This window comes from Thalassophryne amazonica, chromosome 1, assembly GCF_902500255.1.
Source record: "Thalassophryne amazonica chromosome 1, fThaAma1.1, whole genome shotgun sequence".
Lineage (NCBI taxonomy): Eukaryota > Metazoa > Chordata > Actinopteri > Batrachoidiformes > Batrachoididae > Thalassophryne > Thalassophryne amazonica.
In genome coordinates this window covers 20,259,201-20,274,805 of record NC_047103.1, presented here as the reverse complement: position 1 = coordinate 20,274,805, position 15,605 = coordinate 20,259,201, and the positions used below count along the sequence as shown (strand labels likewise).

Below are 15,605 nucleotides of genomic sequence, written 5' to 3'. Positions count from 1 at the left end.
TTTTCAGGGAATACTGTTAAGTCTTCAATTTCTATGCCATATGTCAGAACAAGATCTAAAGTGTGGTTAAAATGGTGGGTGGGCTCATTTATATTTTGAGCGAAGCCATCTGAATCTAATAATAGACTAAATACAGTGTTGAGCCTGTCATTCTCAGCATCTATGTGGATGTTAAAATCACCCACTATAATTATCTTAACTGAGCTAAGCACTAAGTCAGACAAATGGTCTCAAAATTCACAGAGAAACTCACAGTAACGACCAGGTGGACGATAGCTAATAACAAATAAACTGTTTTTTGAGACTTCCAATTTGGATGGACAAGACTAAGAGTCAAGCTTTCAAATGAATTAAAGGTCTGTCTGGGTCTTTAATTAATTAATAAGCTGGAGTGGTCTGACCAGGTCAGAAGAATAAAAATCAGTCGTATTACTTTGTCATTGTATATAGGCCTCCTGGCCAATATTCTGAATTGTTAGATGAATTTGGTGCGTTCATCTCTAACTTGTCAACTAGTGTAGATAACATTCTGATCATTGGTGACTTTAACATTCATATAAATAAGCCTTCTGATCCCCTCTGCAAATCATTTATGGAAATTGTGGATGCATTAGGATTTCGGCATTCGGGATTCGATGCACATTAGTGGAAATACCCTGGATCTGGTTCTCGCATGTGGTATTGCTGTCATGAATATTGACATCATGCCTCTTACATCAGTGGTGTCTGATCACTCGCTTATTAAGCTTACAGTTTCGCTGTCGTGTTTAGTGGAACAACAACCTTATATATCATTACGGCGATGCATCAACTCCTCAACTAAGACTGAACTCGAAGCTAGACTGCCTGATGTCTTAGCTTCACATTTGACAAATACCCAGTCAGTAGACAGACTTGTGGATAGTTTAAAGTCAGTGCTCAAAACTACACTCGACATGATTGCACCACCTGTGTTAAAACCGTGCTCCCCCAAATCACAGTCACCTTGGTTCAATGATTATCTGCGTGACCTCAAGCATAAAGCAAGAGGTCTAGAATGGAAATGGTGTCATTCAAAATTAGAAGTATTTCACCTTGCGTGGCGTGATGCTATCTTAGACTATAAGTATACATTATTGGCTACAAAGCGGACCTACTACTCTGATTTGATCAACAAAAACAAGCATAACTCAAAGTTCTTGTTCAACACAGTGGCAACACTTATGCATGGACAACCACCTGTAGTTCACTCTCCTTTTACAGCACAAGATTTCCTGGATTACTTTGGGAAGAAAATAGAAGACATCAGGTTAAACATATCCCGGCATGCCTTAACCCAGCCACTACACCCTGCTATTGAGGTGGGCGCCACTACTAAGGTATTATCTAGATTTACAGAATTTGATAGTATCTCACTAGGCATGCTGACAAAACTCGTAATGTCAACAAAAAGCACAACCTGTTTATTTGATACTATACCAACAAAACTGTTTAAGGACCTGTGGCCCACTCTTGGGCCGACTGTGCTGGAAATTATTAATCTTTCTTTAACTTCTGGATCTGTTCCTAAATGTTTCAAATCTGCAGTGATTAAACCATTACTTAAGAAACCTAATCTTGACCCTAGTGTATTGAAAACCTATCGGCCAATATCAAATCTATCATTTTTCTCTAAAATTCTGGAAAAAGTGGTGTCACGGCAGCTCGTAGACTATCTTACTGAGAATAATCTCTTTGAGCCACTGCAGTCTGCATTTAGAAAATATTCCACAGAGACGGCTCTCACTAAAGTGGTGAATGATCTTCTGCTTACATTGGATTCGGACACCACTACGGTTCTGTTGCTGTTAGATCTCAGTGCTGCATTTCATACAGTGGATCATCATATTCTACTTGATAGGCTGGAAAATCATTTTGGGATTACTGGGAGTGCCCTTGCATGGCTGACATCATACTTGACCAGTCGTTCTCACTGTGTTTTGCACAGTAACACTACCTCTAACCTTAGTGACATGAAATTTGGGGCTCCACAGAGGTCTGTCTTAGGCCCCCTGCTTTTCTCCCTTTATATAGCACCCCTTGGGCACATATTGCGGCGTTTTGGGATTTCCTTTCACTGCTATGCAGATGATACTCAGTTATATATGCCGATAACTGCTGGTAATCTCGTTCACATAAAATCCTTAGAAGATTGCCTTGCAGCAGTGAGAAGTTGGATGTCTAGAAACTTCCTACTTTTAAACTCTGATAAGACTGAAATGATGGTTCTTGGTCCAGTGAGACATCGGTATCAATTTGACCAGTTAACGCTCAGCCTCGGCTTGTGTGTCATACATCACACTGACAAAGTGAGGAACCTTGGGGTAATTTTTGATCCTTTGTTGTCCTTTGGTCGCCACATTAGAAATATTACTAGGACTGCTTTCTTCCACCTGTGAAATATAGCGAAGATTCATCCCATCCTGTGTATGGCTGATGCTGAGACCCTGATCCATGAATTTGTCTCTTCTCGATTGGACTACTGCAATGTTCTATTTTCTGGTTTACTGCAGTCTAGCATTAGGGGTCTCCAATTGGTTCAAAATGCTGCAGCCAGACTTTTGACACAAAGCAGAAAGTACAACCACATTACACCCATTTTGGCATCCCTTCACTGGCTTCCTGTCCTAGTGAGATCAGATTTTAAGGTTCTGCTACTAACATATAAAATTATTCATGGACTGGCACCTCCCTACCTAGCTGACCTAATTAAACCTTACATACTGGCCCGGGCTTTACGTTCTCAGGGTGCAGGACTACTTTGTGTCCTGCACCCTGAAAAGTCTGTGGGTCACAGAGCTTTCTCTTATCGTGCCCCTGTTCTGTGGAATGATCTCCCTGTGTCAATAAAACAGTCAGATTCTGTGGAGATGTTCAAGTCCAGACTAAAGACGCACTTATTTTCCCTTTCATATGGCTAGCATACTCATTTATTAGTAATTGGAGCGGACTTTACGTAAATTCTGGGTCTTTTAGTGAAGTTTAGTGCTCGTGGCCGGCGAACACCGTAGTATTTCTCTGTTTTTCTTTTTGTTTAATGCTGGCAAATTATACAGTATTTTTTGTCTTTCTGATGCCTGATTCTGTTTTTTTCTCTGTTTAAGGTGCAGCTCCATCCAGAGATGGGAGTTGTATTCGTGTTGGTGATCCTCCTGTCCTGTGCGCCAATAGCATTTCTTGTATATTCGTCCGTGAATTGTTCTGTGAATTGTGTCTGTCGCATGGCCCAAGCAGAGGGTCACCCCTTTGAGTCTGGTCTGCTTGAGGTTTGTTCCTCAGAGGGAGTTTTTCCTTACCACTGTTGCTCTGGGCAGAGCCGGCCCAAGGCATACGCCAACTACACGGTCGCTTAGGGCCTCCACGCCACCAGGGGGCCCCGAGAGCACCGAGACATTGTGATAAAAAAGTAAATATATACATGAAATTAAAATAATATTGAATAATTTAAACGAAATTGTATTACACCCGAAAAAAATAAATTCATTTTGACAAAATACCAATACTAGGTTAATTGATGCCTCCTGTTGGCTGCTGCCACCGTTGGGCAAATTTAGATGCACCGCTTGGGTCAGTTGGTCGATGACTAATTGTGAGGAATGAAGTGAGTGATAGTCATGTCTCAGAAAAGAAATTATCCCTCTGGAGCAGAGAAAAGAAAAAGAAGTTGGAAGACGAGAAAAAACAAGACAAAGATAGGTTTGCATGTCCAATATTACAATTTTTGTTGTCATTATTTGCGAAATGCTCCGTTCGTTTAGTGTACGAGGTGTCTTAAAGTCAGAGGCGAGACTGCAAGTGAAGCTCAACTTCCCCTAAAATGTCAAAAAATCAGTGATCAAATATGTACTGTTGTGTGTACGTCATTGACTAAATATGCACTACAACGCGCTCAACATTTGTTCAGAATCAGCTTCTTATCAGTGGTAACGACACGGCTTTCCTCTCACTCAAACCCGCAGCTTCACAGTGCTTTAAACAGTCCACAGACTTCAATAGCGACACAAAGCATGCAGTGAAACGAGACGAGTCATTGGATAAATGCTGGGCTTTGTCCCGCCCATCGGACGCTCAGCATCTCTGGGGTTCTATGGGGCAGTGGGCTGGCCTCGGCTGGCCCGGACGCTCACCTTCTGCATGATGATTGGATGATCTGTCTGAGGCTGAATCCCTTTTTGATTGACAGCGAAATGAGCAAATCAGCGATCTTTTGGTGATCTTTCTAGTTTCCCTCCCGCGTTCAAACCAGAAGTGTGCTTACAAGCGCACTCATTGGTCGGTTGTGGTTGGGTGTATATTCTGGCATATTTACTTTATTGAACCAACGGTTGGGCATATAGCCACTCCGTAGATTTTAATACCCACACTTTTGGAGCCAGCCTCAAGTGGCCATTCAGGGTATTGCAAGCTTTGGCACTTTGGCTTAGTTTTTCAGCACCAGAGGTTGTTGGTTTTTCTATACATGCACTAGCATGCATGTTGCTTGCAAGGTTGGGTAGGATTACTTTGAAATGTAATCCAAAAGTAATCAGATTACAAGTAATCCAAATGTATGTACATACATACATGTAATCCACATGTATTCTTTCAAAGTAATCCTACCCAACCTTGGTTGCTTGTATGTACAATTATGCCCTTTGAATTCAGAGTTAAAACAAATCTCTACATCATGATAAAACACTGCAAAAACTGATATCCAAGAAAGTTTAAAAAAAAATGCTTGTTTAAAGAAAATTTGGCTTAATTTTTGTCTAAATAAAAAAAAAAAAAATCTTGTCAAGCATTTTTTACATAAGAAAAAAGTCTTATTTTGGGAAAATGTATCTCATTTTTTTTCCCAGCTAATATCAAGCTGTATTCAACCAGTAACAAGGAAAGGCAATGGATTTCAAATCATGCAAGCAAAGGAGCAAGATTGGTTTCCTTATTTTAAGACAAAGTCTAATCCTAAAATAAGAATTCTGTCTAGTTTTAAGGCACATTTTGATTATTCAGTGCCTAGACATTTTGCTGGTTTTCAGAATTCTAACCAAGTAAATTTATCTTACCCCATTGGCAGATTTTTTTTTTTGCTTAATACAAGACAATTTGGCTTGATTTAAGATTATTTGGCTTATTTTGAGAGGGACAGTTTTTACAGTGAATCAAATGTGTCAAATCCAAAATATCAGAATACGCTAAAATGATAGCTGACAGTCCACATTGTGAGCTTGTGTTCATTATATACTTACAACTCCAATATGCTGTGATAATAGTAACACAAACTTTGTCCAAATATATGTGGCTCTAACTGTGTGTACCCCGATATGGGCACATACGTCGTTACAGAGTGTTGGAGTTCAGCAATAATGAAGCTTCTTGTGGGTGTGTGACACAAGCCTCACTAACTGATGAATGGGGCTCAGCTGGCACTTTGTCTCCACCTAGACTTTCAACTACAAAAAACCTCATCAAAAAGAGATGTGAGGAAAATTCTTATTTCCCGTCGCTCCCTCTCTAACCTTGTGCCCTGTTTCTTGGCCGAGCGCACAGAGAACCATTGCTGACCACCGATGGACACCGCTTGTGGTTTGCCATCAGAATAAAACCTATTTTCTGATTTACTTTGCTACTCAAAAAGAACTCCTTTCACTGTTTAAAGGATTTGAATGTCAACTTTATTTTTCAGCAAAGGGATAAAAACATCAGCTGCACAATTCTGCCTGGTCAAAATAGATAATACATATCAGTTGTACATGTCGACACTCAAGTGAAACATAAATTATTTAAGCTGAAGAGGAAAAAAAAAATCTGCACAATTATGATTATCATACAGTGTGGCTGTTTACCGTCACTAAACAAACCGTGAAGATTATAGAGTCCATTCTGCCAAACACAATCCAGAATGACAATATATGTTGGACTCTGCAAAGTACAGAAGCAAAATTCACTTACTTACAAACTGCAACTTCACCCAGTTAAGAACCGTCACTTCAATAACTTTTTTTATTTTTTAAATTTTGTAGAGTCTCGGCGGAGTGAAGCTTGCAATCGGCAAAGCTTTCTGATTCCCCCCCCCTACACACACACACACACAAATAAAGTGACATTTTTATAGCTCGGAAATCATATATTGTACTTGGCAATAGAAAGGCGGAAGGAAAACAGACAAATAGTACATTGCAACATCTGCAAATGTATTGTTAGGATGAAAAAAAATAAATTATATGCCGTCCTGTTTCACCCAGTAGAGACATCAAACTGACAGCAGTGTCATTCTCTTCTATTATTACACCACCACACCGCTTCCTTAGCATGATAACTTAAGCACTTGTTTATACGGCATATGGGGTTCGCACTCCTCATATAGTGTCGTGATTGATAATTGAGTCGAGGAATGATGCGGGTCTGTGGAACAAAAAAAAAACAACAAAAAAGACAACAAACTTTCTAATCACTTACCCGTTAGGGATACAGCGTTTCATGAGATTTTTTTTTTAGCACAAATATAGCAAAAGGAATGCATCAAAGCAAGAGGGCGGGGCCTGTGCCCGTCACTGGAATGAAATGCTTCCCCATAAAAATGCTCTGACGCATTTGCATTCTGCAGCCAACCGTCAGTGCAAAGCTTCAAGTCTGAAACCTTTAATGTCTTTTGCACACAAAGTTTCCTCCGTAGTCAGGTCACTTTTGAAGTTGGTGTCAAAACTCACCACGGCGCGCTTTAGAAGATCCATACAAGGAGGTAAACAAACTCAAACCTTTGAAGTCCAAACTGGTTTTCTTTTAATCTCTCTTTTGTTGTCTTTGAATCGTCTCCTTCAATGCTCTGACAAAATCATTTTCTCAGACAACAAATTACTTTCATTTTAAACATCTGGGAAATGTTAAGAGTGGCGATCAGGGGCTACGAGAAGACGACGGTGCCGTCGTTGTTGCCATACAAGTCAGCCAGCTTTTTGAAACGAGGTCCCCAGTTGCTGAGATAGTCGTAGTTCTGATCTGAGTCTGTACTTAGTGACTCCAGTGAGCTTAGTGACTCGGCCACCGAGCCGCTGCCTTCAAACGCATAAGTCTGCAGAGAGTCATACGGCGGAGCGGACGGGTCCACGTCGGCGTCTTTAAGTCGATCCCAAATAAACTCCCGGAACACCATATTGTCTGGCAGGGATTTGTATGATGGGCGTGTCGCTGATGGGTAATGAAAGAAGGTAGGCGTGTCCGGTGTCACATCTCGCCGCACGTTGGGGTCTCTGATGACGTTTAGGTTGCGAAGTGCAACCATGTCGAAGGCCTCGGTGTCTTCCTCTCCGCCGCCCTCGTCGTCATATCGGACGATGTTCTCTCTGATATCCCTCTCCTCTTCCAGGATCAGAGGCTCCTTCCTTCTCCGACGCATTGTGACAATGAGCAGGACCATCACTGCAGACAAATACAAGACACATTTACTTATTTAACATCATTCACGGGAAAATCACTACAAAGTACTTTGTAAATACACACAGGGGTAGCAGATTGAAAGACAATCTGAATTAATAATAAAAAATAAATAAATAAAAGTTGTAATAAAAGTAAATAAAAACTAATAGAAAAGAAATATAATGTCATAGTCCCCTCAGCCTCTTCCATTTGCTGGTGTCTGCAGTACTGAGGCCCTCAACACTCGGTCATACTCAGAGAAATGCACCTCAAGGCCATAGTGTAGAAACTGTTGTTCCCTCACAATGCAAGTGTTATGCATCACATGGGTCTCCTTAAGTAACCGTTCATTTGAAAAAAGTAGGGTATCTGTATAGCAGCCCAAAGAATCTCTGTAGTGGCCTAGGAGCAAAGACATCCAGTTGACATCTCAGTTGAGAATGTACAGATATTATTAAAACAGGACTAGATATAAAATTGATTTTGATGAACATTTGTGTCTTTTCAATGTCAGTACAGTCTTTCCTTCTTTGCACTAAAACCTGTCATCGCAGTTATATCTATATTTTATCCAAGTTATTTGGGACATCAAGCATATCAGTTGTTGAAGCTGCCTGTTCAGTGAATTATCTATTAATATGGTCATTCAGTAAATATCTCCTGTTGCAATTGAAGAGGAGGCCCAAGAACTGAACCCTAAGGAACACCATGTAATTTTTGTTATTGATGTGTAATAACAACAGAAATAATTGATACCTTGTATGTAGAGTTTAAAATGATGTTGGACCAATTTTCTACGCCTGTAGAATCATATGTCATAACCATGGGATTTTTCCACTTAGACATGGATAAGGACAATTTTAGTCCTGTGGGTAAAATCCAGACTGAAAAAATCACGAGGATAAAAAGTACACAGTTGTTTCAAAAAAGTTTTTAATTACCTTTATGCAAATAGTTGCTTGGGTATTGATCTGTAATGACTAAATATGACACAAACTAGATTTACTTTAAAGGATATTTTTAATAACTGAGGTTTGCAGGGAAACTTTTTAGAAAATGGCCTGGCCTGAGACATATCTTTTTGACTATCTGCTGCAAATCTGAATCAAAGCAACCAAATATCTTTTTGATAAATGTTGTCGGTCAAGGGTCAAAGTGGCAGGTCGACAGTTGTAGAAATCACAGGATCCTCAAGGATTTCAAAGCCAACCATTTTAAATTGAGCCATTTTACCTATTTGTTCGCAGGTTTTTGTAAGAAAGGCACCATTTTGGCATTTGTAGAAAGTGAGAGATGACTGGATCAATATAGGCTTAGAATAAGCATTCTCTGTGCTAACCAGACAAAAAGGGATGCTGGGATTGAAGAGTTGAACACACAATGAATTCAATGATGGTGCTTTCTGAATAGTATCAAGTGTTTACAAAAGTAAACTCCAAATGTAATATATTGCAGTCCACTGTGATTTCCACCTCCTACATTTTGCTCCAAGAATCATACAAACATCCCCCAAAGTGGAATCAGTGGTCCTCCGAGGTCTTACCAGAACCCTTCCTCCAGCCTCTGCTCCCTCTCCCATACATTGTTGCTGAAAATAACTACGCCCAAGCAAACTGGCAAATGTCTAATGATCCTCAATCCATCAATGTCATGATGCCGCCAGTGAAATATCGCTCCGTGGGCCCATATTTCTTCCCCTCGCTGCATCTACTATGGCTCCTGCAGCAGGACAGAAAGAGCCCTAGGAACCGAATTCAAACAACACTTCACACCATCTAATAAGGGAGCAAATGGAAGCGATGGCAGGGAGAAAAGATTGCAGGAGATGAATGGGGAGCTCTTTGTTGGTTATTTGGCGACTGGCGGTGCCATATAACAACAGCAGTGTCACTGCTCAACAGCTATTGTGAAACAGTGGAAAGGCACCAGCAGCTACACCAATATCCACCACACGGTTTTTGTGCTTTGCGTGAGGTACCAAATATTTGTGCAGGAGATCCTTATTCTCAGCCCTGTGGCGGACTGGCATCCTGTCCAGGGTGTACCCCGCCTCGCGTCCTATGGCTGCTGGGATGGGCTCCAGCCCCCCCCAGGACCCTTAATTGGAGTAAGCGGTTGAAGATCAGTGAGTGAGTGATTCTAGTTTCTAAAATCAGGAGAATGATGACTCCTGATTTTAGAAACTAGAATCATTCTAAAGTCTATTGAGTTCAGAATGGCTACTCCAAAGTGCTTTGAGCATTTGATGCAGATGGAAAAGCGCTATATACAGTTGTGCTCAAACGTTTACATACCCTGGCAGAATTTTTGCTTTTTTGGCCATTTTTAAGAGAATATGAATGATAACAAAAAATTTGTTTCACTCATGGGTAGTGGTTGGGTGAAGCCATTTATTGTCAAACAACTGTGTTTCTTCTTTTTAAATCAAAATGACTTGTGTTTTGGTGGCTTTCCTCACTCTTCTCCTGGCAGAATTTTTGCTTTTTTGGTCATTTTTAAGAGAATATGAATGACAACACAAAAAACTTTGTTTCACTCATGGGTAGTGGTTGGGTGAAGCCATTTATTGTCAAACAACTGTACTTCCTCTTTTTAAATCAAAATGACGTGTCTTGGTGGCTTTCCTCACTCTTCTCCTGGCAGAATTTTTGCTTTTTTGGTCATTTTTAAGAGAATATGAATGACAACACAAAAAACTTTGTTTCACTCATGGGTAGTGGTTGGGTGAAGCCATTTATTGTCAAACAACTGTGCTTCCTCTTTTTAAATCAAAATGACTTGTGTCTTGGTGGCTTTCCTCACTCTTCTCCTGGCAGAATTTTTGCTTTTTTGGTCATTTTTAAGAGAATATGAATGTCAACACAAAAAACTTTGTTTCACTCATGGGTAGTGGTTGGGTGAAGCCATTTATTGTCAAACAACTGTACTTCCTCTTTTTAAATCAAAATGACGTGTCTTGGTGGCTTTCCTCACTCTTCTCCTGGCAGAATTTTTGCTTTTTTGGTCATTTTTAACAGAATATGAATGACAACACAAAAAACTTTGTTTCACTCATGGTTAGTGGTTGGGTGAAGCCATTTAATGTCAAACAACTGTGCTTCTTCTTTTTAAATCAAAATGACTTGTGTCTTGGTGGCTTTCCTCACTCTTCTCCTTCTTGCACAGTCACTCAGTTTTTGATAACTGTCGACTCCATGCAGATTTACCATAGAGTGCCATATTGTTTGTATTTCTTCGTAATTAATGTAAATAAAGTCCAAGACATATTCAGTGGCAGCTTTACCATCAGAGAGCCTTGCCCACAACTACCACAAAAGACTCCAAGCTGTCGTCGATGTTAAAGGGGCAATACACACTATTAAGAACAGAGGTATGTAAACTTTGGATCAGGGTCATTTGGGTAGTTCTCTTGTCATTTTGATTTAAAAAGAGGAAACACCATTGTTAGACAATAAATGGCTTCACCCAACCACTAACTATGAGTGAAAAAAAAGTTTTTGTGTTGTCATTCATATTTTCTTAAAAATGGCCAAAAAAGCAAAAATTCTGCCAGGGTATGTAAACGTTTGAGCACAAGTGTAAATGCAGTCCATTTACCATTCCAAAGTGAATCAGGGAATTTTCTGTTTTCTCAGTCTTTGCAGCAAAGCTCTTTAGGGTTTAATAGCTCAAAGGTTGCCACAATATCTTAATGAATTGGTGGTGAATGTGTTTGTCTATATGCAGCCCTGTGACAGACGGGCATCCTGTCTTCATGCCCTATGACTGATGGGAGAAGCTCCAGCCCCCTGTGACCCGATCTTGGTAAAGCGATTGAAGAGAAACAGGAAACAGGAGGAGCATTGGGTGGAGCTAACCGAGGCAGCGGCGGAGGGACGAGGTTGGCCTGTGAGCTAACCGAGACAGCGGCGGAGGAGCGAAATTGGCCCGTGAGCTAACCGAGGAGCGAGGTTGGCCTGTGACCTAACCGAGGGAGCGGCGGAGGGATGAGGTTGGCCTGTGAGCTAACCGAGACAGTGGCGGAGGAGCGAAGTTGGCCCGTGAGCTAACCGAGGAGCGAGGTTTGCCCGTGAGCTATCCGAGGCAGCGGCGGAGGAGCGAGGTTGGCCCGTGAGCTAACCGAGGAGCGAGGTTGGACTGTGAGCTAACCGAGACAGCGGTGGAGGAGCGAAGTTGGCCCGTGACCTAACTGAGGCAGCGGCGGAGGAGCGAAGTTGGCCCGTGAGCTAACTGAGGCAGCGGCGGAGGAGTGAGGTTGGCCCGTGAGCTAACCGAGGCAGCGGCGGAGGGACGAGGTTGGCCGTGAGCTAACCGAGGCAGCGGCGGAGGGACGAGGTTGGCCCGTGAGCTAACCGAGGCAGCGGCGGAGGGACGAGGTTGGCCCGCGAGCTATCTGAGGCAGTGGCGGAGGAGCGAGGTTGGCCCGTGGGCTAACCGAGGTAGCAGTGGATGGCGGAGGAGAGAGGCTGAGGTACAGAGAGAGTGGTTGGTGGGGAAAACTGCCTGAGTGGCTGGTCCGGAGAGAGCTGTCCGGCGGGGAAACATTGTGGTTGACCGGTGAGGCAACTAAAAGTAGTCGGCTATAAGCAGGCGGCGTGCTGGCAGCTAGCAGCTTAGCATAAGTAACAGGACCGAGCTTATTAACCATTATGGGGCCAAAAAAGAGTGGCACAGAGACATCAGAGTCAAACATAAGATCAGTCCCTTTAAGCATAAGTCCAACCATTGAAAAGCTGCTAGAGGATATTAAGAAGTCTCTGAACTTTATAACACTGGACATGCAAAACATATCGAACCAACAAAAAAACAATTATAGACTTAATGGCCCAAGTGAATGAACTGAAACAGCAAAATATGGAGAAAGACGTGAAGATTAAAACTCTTGAAAATAGAGTATCAGAGCTTGAACAATATTCCAGGATAAATGATCTTATGGTTACAGGCCTTGACATCAAACCAAGAACTTATGCAAGAGCAGTAACCAACGAAGAGGAGCCTACTGACAAAGACCTGGAATCAATGGAGCAGCAGGTGGTCACCTTCTTTGCTACCAAAGGAATTACAATGAACACGCAGGATATAGAGGCATGCCATCTGTTGCCCCGAAAAGACAAGCAACAAAAATCAGCAATAATAGTAAAGTTTGTTAATAGGAAACATAAGTTAACCATATTAAAGCAGGGAAAGAAACTTAAAGGGACCAAGGTATACATAAACGATCATCTGACCAAAAAAAATGCAGATATAGCTAGAAAAGCCCGTCTACTAAAGAAACAAAACAAAATCCAAGGAACATGGACCTCTAACTGCAGAGTTTACATAAAACTATTAGGTACACCAGAAGAAGCTAAGGTACTATGCATCAAAGAAGAACATGAACTGAACAAATACAATTGAAAAATGAAATATAAATCAAAAATCTAGATAGTTTTACCTTCAATTCAAAATGACAAATTAAACATTAACAATTCCCTGCCTATAGAGGACAATGAAAGTACAAAACCAAGAAATGCAATTTAAAACTTTTGAATGTAGTGACTAAAATGCAACATGTTATAGATGAAGTCGACCCGGATATAAACTTTTATAATGACATAAATGATGACTGCATGTATTATCAAGACCAGGAAATACCAACTCAGAATAAACCTAATGAGATGTTGTAAATTGTCCACTTCAATAGTCGCAGCCTTCATGCAAATTTTGAAAAGATAAAAGATTATTTAAACCAATTGGGTACTTTGTTTAATGTATTAGCAATTTCAGAAACTTGCATAAAAAATGATGAAACAAACAACTTTATGTTAGAAGATTATGAGATGTTTGCACAGAGCAGAAACAAAAAACAACAACAAAACAAAAAAAATGGAGGTGGTGTGGCATTATATGTGGATAAAAACTTACATGCAAAACAGATTGACAACATGACATTGGCTATTGATGATATTATGGAGTGTATAACAATTGAATTGATAATGGAAAACAGAAAAAATATATTGATTACGTGTGTTTATGTTGGGAAAGTGTAGGAACACGGACCCACAACAGGGGGCGCAAATGAACGGACAATGGAGTAAGTCAAAATAACCACGCTTTACTGTTGTGAATGTGCACAACGAATACAACCAATTACAGAAATGGACAACAGTCAATACACAAAAGTGTCGTGTGGGCAGGCTCGAAGATAGGAGACGCCTCTCCAAGGTAAGACCGGAACCACACGGCTTCCTCCGCCACAGGACCCCGGGAATACTGGAGCCGCCAAGTCCCGAACTCCCAGGTGGCCACTGCCTCCGCGTGTCGGACCTGGTACTGCTGGCGAGGGAAAAAGAACAGTTAGATGGGGGCGCGTTTGCACCCAGAACTCCGAACGGCAGGAAAGGTACCTCCACCTCTCGTTGGAACAGTAATCCAATAAACTAGCTCAGTCAAGAATATGTACTCTGTATGCTTCGATAAGTTACCTCTCCGGTAGAAACGATATCTCGGCGATGAGGTGGAGATGCCGTCCTGCTGATATACCCCAGTGATAATTGCCGTCAGCTGTCTCAGGTGATGGGTGACAGCTGTTACCGAGGCTGCTCCTGTGGGGCGGCGACGCCCTCTGGTGCCTGGAGCCCGCACTCCAGGCAGGGCGCCCTCTGGTGGTGGTGGGCCAGCAGTACCTCCTCTTCAGCGGCCCACACAACAGTTTACAGATCTCCTGGATCAAGTATTGAAATGTTTACGGAACTAATGCATAACTTGTATACGAAAATGGAACATAAAGATGTTTTTATATGTGGGGATTTTAACATAGATTTATTAAAAATGACTACACATAAGCCTACGGAAAAGTTTATAGATACTATGTATACCTTGTCATTCCACCCAAAAATAACTAAACCAACCAGAATCACTGCACAGAGTTCATCACTAATTGATAATATTTTCACTAACATATTAAACAATGACATTTCCAGTGGCATATTAATAAACGATATAAGTGACCGCTTACCAGTATTTTTAACTATGAAAATAAGTTATAACTATAGGAAAGCCAAGAAAAATATTAATATTACTAATTTCATAAGAGTAAAAACAAATGAATCAATAATGATATTCAAACAAAGTCTATTAAAACAAGACTGGAAAGTAATATTAGATGAAACTGAGGTTAACTCGGCTTATAACACTTTTTTGAATAAATTTTTGACTCTCTATGATCAATGTTGCCCTGTGAAATCAATCCAAATCAAACAACAAGCTAAAACCAACCCATGGATGACAAGCAGTTTAATTAATGCCTGTAAAAAGAAAAACTGGCTATACAGGGTATTTATTAAAGAAAGAACAATCAAAACAGAAAATAAATATAAAATATATAAAAATAAGTTGACATGTGTATTAAGAAATTGTAAAAAGATGTATTATAAAACACAACTAGAACAAAACAAGGGAAATATTAAAGGCCTCTGGAATGTAATAAATAGTGTCATCAGGAAAAAGGAGAACCGTAGTACCTTGCCGGACTATTTCATTGACAGTGATAAAAAGATCTATAACAACGAAGAGCTAGTAAATGCATTTAATCATTATTTTGTCAATATAGGGCCAGAATTGGCAGCTGAAATAAAAATGCCATATTCAGCCTCAGAAATAGGTACTGAACAAGTAAACTCAAATTCATTCTTTCTATCAGCAACAGACGAAATGGAAATAATAAACACTGTTAATGAATTGAAGGCAAAAAAATCAGTAGATTGTAATAAGTTGGACACTACAATAATTAAGTCATTAATGAAATTGCAAAACCTCTAAGTCATATCTATAACTTATCTTTTATTAATGGAGAGTTTCCAAGTCAAATGAAGATTGCCAAAATTACACCTATATATAAAAGTGGAGATAAGTATCTATTCTCAAATTATAGACCTATATCTGTGTTATCTCAATTCTCAAAAATTTTAGAAAAACTATATACAGTACAGTTAGATCAATACATTGAAAAGTTCAAGATATTAAATGATAACCAGTATGGTTTCAGAAAAAATAGATCAACAACTTTAGCTTTAATTGATTTAGTGGAAGAAATAACAAATAATATTGATAAAAAGAAACATACAATGGCGATCTTTATTGACTTAAAAAAGGCGTTTGATACTATTAACCACAACATATTATAATGTAAATTGGAAAAAATTGGCATAAGG

The 15,605-nt window shown here is 40.4% G+C and overlaps 1 protein-coding gene across 2 annotated transcripts in view; it reads right to left on the bottom strand.

The window, feature by feature from the left end:
- Positions 1–5,653: 5,653 nt before the first annotated feature.
- Positions 5,654–15,605, bottom strand: part of cdh7a (cadherin 7a) — a 375,152-nt gene continuing 365,200 nt past the window's right edge. For both annotated transcript variants that reach the window (XM_034166782.1, XM_034166771.1), the window contains one exon: positions 5,654–7,416. In XM_034166782.1, coding sequence (XP_034022673.1) covers positions 6,902–7,416 — 515 coding nt within the window. In that variant the 3' untranslated portion in view covers positions 5,654–6,901. The remainder of the gene's footprint in view (positions 7,417–15,605) is intronic.